The sequence below is a fragment of the Littorina saxatilis genome, linkage group LG1, assembly GCF_037325665.1.
Source record: "Littorina saxatilis isolate snail1 linkage group LG1, US_GU_Lsax_2.0, whole genome shotgun sequence".
In the NCBI taxonomy this organism is placed as follows: Eukaryota; Metazoa; Mollusca; class Gastropoda; order Littorinimorpha; family Littorinidae; genus Littorina; species Littorina saxatilis.
The window spans coordinates 34,421,863-34,433,032 of record NC_090245.1 but is presented as its reverse complement, the minus strand read 5'-3'; the positions used below and the strand labels follow the sequence as shown (position 1 = coordinate 34,433,032).

At 43.5% G+C, this 11,170-nt stretch overlaps 1 protein-coding gene across 1 annotated transcript in view; it reads left to right on the top strand.

Annotated features, from left to right (window-relative positions):
• Positions 1-3,221: 3,221 nt before the first annotated feature.
• LOC138967890 (uncharacterized) overlaps positions 3,222-11,170 on the top strand; it is a 67,985-nt gene continuing 60,036 nt past the window's right edge. Inside the window, exon 1 of the mRNA XM_070340511.1 lies at positions 3,222-3,596. Within this exon, the coding sequence (XP_070196612.1) occupies positions 3,253-3,596 (344 nt within the window). The 5' untranslated portion in view covers positions 3,222-3,252. The remainder of the gene's footprint in view (positions 3,597-11,170) is intronic.

Here is an 11,170-nt window from a genome sequence, read left to right as displayed (position 1 = left end):
TTCGACAAAGGCTGGACTTTAATATTGCAATTCAGCTTGGAGGCTCAAAAATTAGTCAATGAGTTTGGTCATTAAAAATCTGAACATTGTAATTAACATTATTTTTTTATAAATCGATCCAAAAATAATTTCATCTTATTTATCGTCATTTTCTGATTCAGAAAACATATAAATATGTTATATTCGGATTAAAAACAAGCTATGAAAATTAAATATAAGAAAATTATGATTAAAATTAAATTTCCGGAATCGATTTAAAGACAATTTCATCTTATTCCTTGTCAATTGCTGATTCCAAAAACATCAAGACATGTTATGTTTGGATTAAAAACAAGCTCAGAAAGTTAAAAAGAATAGAGATGCAGAAAAGCGTGCTCTTCTGCTCAGCGCAACCACTACCGCGCTAAACTGGCTTGTCAATTTCACGCCTTTTCCACGAGCGGGAGACTGACGATGCTTTACGGTCTTGGTGAAAAAATGCAGTGCGTTCACTTTCATTCTGTGAGTTCGACAGCTTGACTAAATGTAGTAATTTTGCCTCACGCGACTTGTTATCCTTTGACCACGACGTTTTCAGTAAATCTTTTTCATAACATTTTTTCCTTTATAATTAAAAATAGTTTTTCCAAGTAGTTTTCTTGGAATTGCTCTACACATGCACGCAGGGAATTAATCGTGTGTGTCTGTGTGTGCGTGCGTGTGTGTGTGTGTGTGTGTGTGTGCGTGTGTGTGTGCGTGCGTGATTCGTGTGTGTGTGTGTGTGGAGGGGGGGCGGTGGGGGAGAGTGTGTGTGTGTGTGTGTGTGTGTGTGTGTGTGTGTGTGTGTGTGTGTGTGTGTTCGTGGGAAGAAAGATTCCCAGAAAACTTTTAGACAGAAATTTAGGAAATTTATATTTTTCTCTTTTAGGCCAAAGAAAAAAATAATAGTCTGTTTTCGGTAACATAGGCAAAAAAAAGGGTCGGTAGGTCGGGATTTTTTAAATTTTTTTCTTCTCCCAAAAACCATATTTTTAAGTTATTTTGCCAAAAAACAAAGACTTTTTTTTTTTTTTTTAATTTTTTTTTTATATTTTCCCAAATGCCAAATAAAAGTTTAGGGTCGCGCGAAAAAATAGGGTCGGTCGGGATACCGTAAACAGACTATTTTTTTGTGTGGGCCTTACCTACCATTATTGTCTTTTGTGACATCTATAAAGTTGAGGCGGCACTGTTGCGACCTCAATTTTTTTTTTAAACCAAACTGATTCAAAATGTTCAACATTGTTTGACGTGTTTCCGGTCTATGTCGGATTGGATTTTCGCTTGAAAGCTTCCAGAATTGTTGAATCAATTTGCTAATCAAAATTGTTTGAATTCGAAGTTGCAACAACAGACACAAAATTTGCATTGCATTTTTTTTCTCTCAATCCAAACATCTATATCTATATACGGCTTGTGTGTGTGTGTGTGTGTGTGTGTGTCTGTCTGTCTTTCTGTCACTTCGGGATGCACGGCCAAAGTTCTCGATGGATCTGCTTCAAATTTGGTGGGCATATTCAGGTAGACCCCGGACACAATCTGGTCGATGAAAATTTTCAACACGTGCTCTCAGCGCGCAGCGCTGAACCGATTTTGGTTTTTATGGTTTTTCTGTACATCCATTCCCAGTAACTCTTCCTTATCTTCTCTAGTGTTTTGCGCGTTTATCTCCCTTCCTTCGTGTGGCGTCAATCGCGTACGGTGCGCCCGGCGAAGCCGGCGTACAGTGCGAAGCCGGGTACCCGGCGAAGCGGGTATTCATCTAGTACATAGATATGTAATGTTTGACTTGATATTCAGCTCAAAAACAACGAAATCCGTTTTATGCTAATAACCTCCCCTGTGTACACGATAAACTGCGACGGGTTTCGGTCAACAAAGGCGCTATTCACTTTTGATGTCTGATGATTGACTAACAGATTTGATATAGCTTTACGCAAATTATTATATTCTGATATTGCCGTAACAGATGTTAGGCAGATTTGTTGTGTACATCCAATCACTTATAAACAGAGAGGCTGTTCATCCTGTCCATTTCCGCTTTTCCTTTCCTTCGGCTTTTATTTCGTCCTTGGCTGTCCTGTTTGTGCTTTCTTTCATAACCGTAATTGGTTTTTTTTCTTACGGATTTTGTTTCAAGTGTTACTTCAATAGCTTGTAGGCACAGCGGCTGTTCATTCTGCCGTAGTTCATGTTAAAAGCATGATCTATTATTGCTTGTTGCGTATCGATAGTCTTACACGTTGATTTCTGGTAGAAATGCAATGGCGTAAGTACGGACCAAACGTGAATGTCGGTATTATCTATAATGACAATGTTGCTGCTCGGTATCAAGATGGGTATGTTATTTTGTTATTTTTGTTGTGTTGTATTGTGTTGTGTGTGTTGTGTTGTGTTGTGTTGGGGTGTGTGTGTGTGTGTGTGTGTGTGTGTGTCTTGTGTTGTGTTGTGTTGTGTTGTGTTGTGTTGTGTTGTGTTGTGTTGTGTGTGTGTGTGTGTGTGTGTGTGTGTGTGTGTGTGTGTGTGTGTGTGTGTGTGTACCCCCGTTTCCACAGGTTTGGTTGCCTAAATCACCATAAGGCAACCATCCACACGTGGATGGCAACCTAAACTCTGGATGGCAACCTAATTGTGTGGATGGTCGCTTCATTTAACACCGTTAAATTGACTTTTTTGACGGAAAGAATGTCATAACAATGTTCAAAATGACATTCTTTCCGTCCTCTATAGGCGATCGACGAAATAGGTCAAATTTTGTGCATTTTTTAGTGCAAAATCCTTCGATGCCGGAGCGAGTACTGCACCCAGTGCTGTTGTGGTGCAAGTGCACTAGAAAGGCACTACACCCAGTGCCGCCTCTTAGGTAACCATCCACACTTTAGGTATGTGTGTGTGTGCCTAATGTGTGTGTTCGTTTAGATCTACTCTCTTTTGTTCAGTCTTTTTATCTGTGAGGGTGGCGAGAAGAGACTGGTGTTTTTTGTTTTTTTGCGTTGTGTTGCATGGTGTTGTGTTGTTTGCGCTCATATTTTTGACATTTTGATTTGTGAACACCAACTTTACTGATATCGAGACGTTTTGAAACACTGATTACGCAGTCCATTGTTCAACACACACAATAAATCACTAAACGAAAGCGTCAAACGAACTTGACATTTTTCTTCAAATTGTAATCTTTTTTTTTCAGTGCCAAAGCAACACTGACAATGTAGCTCCGTAGAGTTCCATTCTACGATGAAGTTCAACAATACCAACACTCTCACCTTAAAATGTCAACTTCTTGCTGTGCTTCTCTGTGGATTATCGTTCTTACCGGAAACGGTAACAGCCAGGATCAAACTTCGGGGCGCAGGCGCAAGTTTCCCTTACGAGGTTTACCAAGCCTGGATCCCGGCCTACAGAGCGTCCCGGCAGTCCCGCGTGTCCTTGACCATGACCTATGACCCCGTGGGCAGTGGTGATGGCAAAGCCAGGATTGTGGAAGCGAAGGATATTGAGTACGCTGGGTCTGACTCGCTGCTCAAAGACAGTGAGAGAGATGGAGAAACGGACCTCGTCATGTTCCCCACTATGGCTGGGTGAGTGTTCTTCAGTGTGAGTTGTGATTGTGTTTGAAGGGGGAGTGTGTGTGTGTGTGTGTGTGTGTGTGTGTGTGTGTGTGTGTGTGTGTGTGTGTGTGTGTGTGTGTGTGTGTGTGCACACACGTGCACACACGTGTGTGTTTGTGTGTGTGTGTGTGTGTGTGTGTGTGTGTGTGTGTGTTTGTGCGTGATTGTGTGCACACATGGCAAATTTCTAATGCAGTTGATGAGTTAGAACGCGTTTTTGGTAACAGATTTCCAACGATTAGAAGTCTAAGCTCTGAATGATTCTTATGGATATTAGATATTAACTTCTGAGTTAAACAGATGGGTAACAGCAACATTAATTTTTCATCGCGCGGATTATAACGGAAGATTGAAATAAGCCAGGGTTTACTCGCATTGAAGTGGATAAGACGGGAAAACCACGGCGGAGTCTGGAGTAATTTGGTATGATTAGTTCTTGTAGGCGTGTGTTTCGCTCCATCGCCTTCGGTACTTGCTTGTCACGTTTGGACAGAGAGTCAGTTCATGGCAGAACATCACAAGTGTGTTATTGATCTGAAAGGATCCGTATGTATATGCTGCTTCCTTCCGCCTCCCCCTTTTGATTTTGGCTTAGCACATGTACACCCCTTTCCCCCCGGGCCTCACCCAATCCCCTTCCGGCATCTCTCACGGCCATCTTCTCTCTCTCTCTCTCTCTCTCTCTCTCTCTCTCTCTCTCTCTCTCTCTCTCTCTCTCAGTTCAGTTCAGTTCAGTTGTCTCACTCTTATGTATCCCCCTTTTTCTCCCTCTACCCACCCCCTCCCCCATTCCCTCTACCCCCTACCCTGCTTTCAGACGCAACACGAGTCTTCTATGAGAATTAGTGTGAAAGGCACATTGTTGACATGACAGTAATTAGGTGCTAACGTCTCGACCGCCATGCAGTTGCGGCAATCCCATCAATCGCTACATCCTGCTCGTGGCCAAAAGTCGATTGATGAACGCACGTGCTGCACGCGCTATTTCGGTGGTCTCGGCAAACCATCGCCCACTATTTCCTATACAGGATTTTTTTCAGTGGTGGTCTTGGCAAGCTGACATGTCTCGTTTGTTACCGTTCTTACGAGATCAGTTACAGTTTCTCTCTCTCTCTCTCTCTCTCTCTCTCTCTCTCTCTCTCTCTCTCTCCCTCCCTCCCTCCCTCCCTCCCTCCCTCCCTCCCTCCCTCCCTCCCTCCACCCATTGCACACCGGTACGACCGAACTAAGGTAACGTTAAATTACTGTTGTGCAGCGGGTTGAAAGAATACCCTATACCTCGGAGATATACCTTCACTCGGTCTCAACGACATCACGTGACATGTTTTTGGTGGAAGAGAATGCTGTCGCTTATTTTCCTTTTGAGGATGAGGGTTTAACATGGATCGGGAACTTACAGGACAACCGCGGCTGTGCTTGCAAGTTTGGATAGTTCTTTCCGTGACTGAGCATCGTTTCAGTCTTACCAAACTGAGGGTGGAAAATAAGCGACAGCATTCTCTTCCACCATATAACATGTCACGTGACGTCGTTGAGACCGAGTGAAGGTATATTTCCGAGGTATAGGGTATTCTTTCAACCCGCTGCACAACAGTAATTTATTGATACCTTAGTTCGGTCGTACCAGTGTGTAATACCTCCTCTCTCTCTCTCTCTCTCTCTCTCTCTCTCTCTCTCTCTCTCTCTCTCTCTCTCTCTCTCTCTCTCTCTCTCTCTCTCTCTCTCTCTCTCTCTCTCTCTCTCTCTGTATGTCTTTGTCTGTGTCTCCCTCTGAGTCTCTCCGCTTCTGTCTTTCTATGTCTGTCTATGTGTGAGTGTGTGTCTCTCGCTCTCGCTCTCTCTCTCTTATCCGACTCCTGGCACACAGGTCAAAGCAGAGGTTAACTTGAGTGCACGTGTACCCAGCAGGAGGGTGATTCGGGTCAGATGTGAGGTAAGCACTTTGGTCTTCAGTCTGTGGGTTATAGCTTTCAGTGGAGAAGATGCCAACATGAAATTGCACTATGCTCTACTATTTATTGTCCTTGTCTATCGGACACGAAGAAGGGAAGCTACATAGGGGGTAAAAATCAAGGGTCTGCCAAACCCGGCAAATGCAGTAGGCAGCCCAGAGATCCCTAAGTACCTCTCCCAAAGATGGTACTTTTCGGCAAGATTTACAGTTTCAAGCTGTTAGGACAACTTCTTTGAAAAAGTGATTTTATAGAGATTTTTGGGGGAAACTGAAAGGTAGCCTGGTCAGGGGACAACTATTCAAACCCATATCCTCATCATCTTGTTTCTCGATTGAGAATAATCATTTATAGATGACTATTATTCATTTCCCTTGTTGGGGTGTACTTGCATGTACTGGTGGTTGATTACCCAAATGTCTTCTCAGTGATTGAGGCTTATACGAATGAGGCTCGGTGATTATAAATGTCACTGTTCCTTTAACGGGTTTATTCCGTATTTTTATGTATACTAATGGTACAGGTAGGTATGGGGAGTGGTGTAGTTGTTTGTTCAACCCATCTCATTATTTTGTTTCTCCACAAACAAATAATCATTTATGTATGATTTGTAGTGTACCTCACGAGATCTGAGTGTTATGATCACAATAGCTTTGATGGTAGAGGCTGAGCGTTTCCAATGAGGGTAAGCGTATTGTAGAGATCGGTAGTCAAGGCTGTTTTGTCCGTCGGTGGTGAGAAGATCGTATATACTGCCCTTTGTTGGGCTGTTGCTCTCCTAATGTGAGGCAGATTGAGTTGAAGTACCTCTCAGTGATTGAGGTTTTCGTTGTATGTGTACCTCACAAATTCTGAGGGTTATGATCACAGTAGCTGTGATAGTGGAGGCTGAGCGTTCCCACTGGCAAGTAATTGACTTTGAGTGTTTCTTCTTCTTCTTCTTCTTGTCGTTCGCTTTTAGATCGTCAGTCCGGACTGCAGGGCGAAACGTGCTGTTTTCATTTTGCGTTTTTGCGTGGATCTGTGGTTGGTTAAGGTGCGCCTGTTGGCCCAGATCCTCCGACTTCAGCCCTTAGGTTTCTTTCGGGGTTACCCCGCCCTTAGTTCCTGGCTCAAAAACCTAACCCTGGGAACACATGGGGGATTTCTTACCGGGGGTCCCACCCCGGGGCTAGAGCTTTTAATGCGGCTCTTACCCGCATGGTGTAACCGTCATCGGACACGTAGGGCATTTATAGGGTAGTCAGTGCCATCTGCCAACCCACCCCGTCCTGGTAGAGACACCGCTAGTTGGTCCGGGACTGCTTATCCCCTATCCGCCACCTGGGGACCCGCCGGGTTGAGGATAGTCGCCCCCCTACTGAATTGAAAGTAGTCTGTTCCCGGACTCTGAGTGTTTAAGTAAAAGGGGAGGTTTTGGGAACAGCTCTGAACATTCTTTGTCCTTTTGAATCAGGTTCCAGTGTTTACTGAGTTTCTTTTTAAGATGCCTTATTCTCGGGTTGTAAGTTGAGACCATGAGGAGTGGTGGAGCCTTGTTTTTGGTGGGATGGTTGCTCTCGTGTTTCAAGAGTGTGTTTCATGGTGTGTTCAAGACCTCTCGTTTGATTGTGTTCAGTTCATCTGGTATATATTCACTTTCCATGAGTTTTGATAGGAATAATTCAGTTTCCTTGTTCTGTGTGGTTATGTTATTGTTGGTGCGGATGTATCTTGCCAATTCCCCTTTCACAAGGCCTTTGAAGACGCTGGGGGGTGGGCAGATTCCCGGTGGAGATATTGGAATGTAAAGTCCAATGTGTCTCTGATGTAGGTAGGTTGTCTTTAATTTTACTGTAGGTAGTAGGAAGAAATCGTTGAATTTTCCCACGTATTGGGAGGGGGTGTCACATTGGGAAATGATAGGTCTGCCTGTAATTCTAGTACCCTGGACTCCGTTTGTTTGTAGGTTGCAAATTTCTTCTTTGGAGAATGTGTGTACTTTAGGGAGGAAGTACAGTTTGCCATTTTTTGTGCATTTTTGGTTTGGCACAGGAAATTGTATGTTGGTTTGTCAATTTGTTGGGTTTCCTTTAGATGTGTTATGATTGTCATCATTTGGTTGATCAGTGACAGTTGATCAGGTGGGGGGATGGTTTTGTAGTGTACCCCTGAAAGATGGAATTGTGCTTCCTCGTCGTAGGTAGTTTTGTTCAAGATCACGATTGTGTTGTTTTTGTCAGCTTTACGTATGACTATGTCTTGATTGTCAGATAGCTCCTTGAGGGCTTTCCTTTCATCTTCAGAGAGGTTGGATTGTAGTTTCTTTAAGTATAGTTCCATTCTGGTATTGAAGATGTACTCTTCGATGGCTTCGTTGCCTAGTGGGGGGTTCCAATTGGATTTTGTGTAGAACGGAGGTATTTCCGTGTTGGAGGTGTTTTCACGGAAGTGAAATTTGCATCGAATGTTTCTTGCAAGTTTGCAGAAATCTGCAGAGATTTGTTTTCTCATGGTTGGTTTGTTGGTTTTTGGCATTGGTATGAATTTGAGGCCTTTTGCTAAGCCCAGATATTGTCCATTCGAGAGTTGCACATTTGACAAGTTGATCACGAATTGTTTGGCTCGTGTCAAGTTGTTGTTGTCCTTCTTTTCTTTTTCATTAGAAAGTCTGGTTTGTTTCCCCCTTTGGATGCGAAGTTGTGTTCTGGAGTGTCTGCCCATGATTTGGGAGAGGGCCGTATAGAAACTCAGTAAACACTGGAACCTGATTCAAAAGGACAAAGAATGGTCAGAGCTGTTCCCAAAACCTCCCCTTGTGGCCTATGCAAGACACAGGAACTTGAAAGAACTGCTTGTTAAAACATGTTTACAGATCAAGTGATAAACAACACCCGCCATACCAGGCAAAGAAAGCAATATAACACAGAGAACTTTTCTTCATTGAATTGACGTGTTACACTGAAATACAACAATCACTGAAAAAACAGTGAGATTAAGTACAACCACGAAACAAAAACAACAGTTTGTGCACTGATAAACAGTGTCTAATCCTACACTGATAAACAGTGTCTAATCCTACACTGATAAACAGTGTCTAATCCTACACTGATAAACAGTGTCTAATCCTACACTGATTAAGCAGAGCTAAGTACACGGAAGAATTGACACGTAACACGGTCACCCAACCGCAACGGACAGTGAGGGACGCAGTTTCGCGCCCAACAATCACCCCCACAATAACTCCGCCCACCAAGCCTAAGGGATGTTGAGTGACACACACGTATCCCCTGATTACAAGAACCAGCCAACCCACGGGCGGGATTTGGTAACCGCCAATAAGAACTCAGATCAACTCTGACGAAACTATCTACTTAAACACTCAGTCAATTACTTGCCAGTGGGAACGCTCAGCCTCCACTATCACAGCTACTGTGATCATAACCCTCAGAATTTGTGAGGTACACATACAACGAAAACCTCAATCACTGAGAGGTACTTCAACTCAATCTGCCTCACATTAAGAGAGCAACAGCCCAACCAAGGGCAATATATACGATCTTCTCATCACCGACAGGCAAAACAGCCTTGACTACCGATCTCTACAATACGTTCAGCCTCAGTGGGAACGCGCAGCCTCTACTATCAAAGCTACTGTGATCATAACCCTCAGAATTTGTGAGGTACACATACAACGAAATCCTCAATCACTGAGAGATACTTCAACTTAATCTGCCTCACATTAGGAGAGCAACAGCCCAACCAAGGGCAATATATACGATCTTCTCACCACCGACGGGCAAAACAGCCTTGACTACCGATCTCTACAATACGCTTACCCTCATTGGAAACGCTCAGCCTCTACTATCAAAGCTACTGTGATCGTAACACTCAGATCTTGTACACTACAAATCATACATAAATGATTATTTGTTTGTGGAGAAACAAAATAATGAGATGGGTTGAACAAACAACTTTGCCACTCCCCATACCTACCTGTACCATTAGTATACATAAAAATACGGAATAAACCCGTTAAAGGAACAGTGACATTTATAATCACTGAGCCTCATATAAGCCTCAATCACTGAGAAGACACTTGGGTAATCAACCACCAGTACATGCAAGTACACCCCAACAAGGGAAATGAATAATAGTCATCTATAAATGATTATTCTCAATCGAGAAACAAGATGATGAGGATATGGGTTTGAATAGTTGTCCCCTGACGAGGCTACCTTTCAGTTTCCCCAAAAAACCTCTATAAAATCACTTTTTCAAAGAAGTTGTCCTAACAGCTTGAAACTGTAAATCTTGCCGAAAAGTACCATCTTTGGGAGAGGTACTTAGGGATCTCTGGGCTGCCTACTGCATTTCGCCATTTGCCGGGTTTGGCAGACCCTTGATTTTTACCCCCTACGTTTTTTTGCATCTTTCAGCAGCGTCTGACCATAGTGGCAGCCGTCCTTGGTCGGTAAGGGAACGGGACCTAGACGGATGTGTGGAATGCGGGTATGACAACTCAGTGTGTGAGAGCGCTACCGTTGCGTTACGGCTGTTTTAAGTTCCTTTAACGATCCAAGCGTTCCGTTACCGATGGGTTGAGGTTCCATTACCGTTCATTCTGATCGGGAGGGGAACGGCTAAAAATTTTAACATGCAGCCCAAACTCAGCCGTCCCTACCGACCCTACCGTTCAAAGCAGTTCCGTTAACGATCAATTCCGTTCATTGCGGTTCTCTCTCGATCCCTCCCGTGCCCGCACCATTCCTTGGTCGGTACGGGAACAGGACCTAGAACGGTTGTGTGGAAAGGGGGTATAAGACTCGACCACTTGGCTTATGGTATCCCCAGTATTGTACACAATAGGCCCTCAGAGGAAGCCTACGGACAGACTAGAATAGAACATGCACATAACACAGAATGTCTGCACAGCACACACACACACACAGCAATACAGCACACCGTCTTGTACCTCCTTCTGCCCTGCCGAAGTCGGGGTATCCTTTTTAATCCACCGAACAATTAATATCCACAGCCATGTGTGTCTCCTGCCTCCGAACACACACGCTACAGAGCTCGACTCGATGTGCGCAGTTTCGTATAAAAATTATTTTCCAAATTTCCCCACTGTGTTTTATAAAATAATCATATTATGAAAGCACATACATTCTTATCTTAGTTGTTATGTATTCATTGTTAGTAAACATCGGCATTATTCATGTTTTACTTTAAACGCAATCATTGTTATTTATAGATCACAGGCACCTGATGTAAGTAGGTCACACACGTGTAAATGTTGTGCCCAGTCCTTGTTTTTGTTTCTGTTATTATTTTAGTTAGCAGGTCTAGTTGAGCACGTATTAAGTATCATGTACCCACTGCTGGTCATTGTGCATTTTGGTTGATGGACTGATGGTGTCATTTGTGTGGAGTCGACGCGCGTGCGAGGATATGTATGTGTGGGGGGGGGGGGGGGGGCGCGGGAGATGGAAGCTTGCTGTATGTTATGTAATGTATATATTGTGTGTGATACGTGGAAATGTGATACTATTTATTTGCATGTATGATACAGGTACAAATGTGATAATTGTAGGCTTATACTAGTGATTA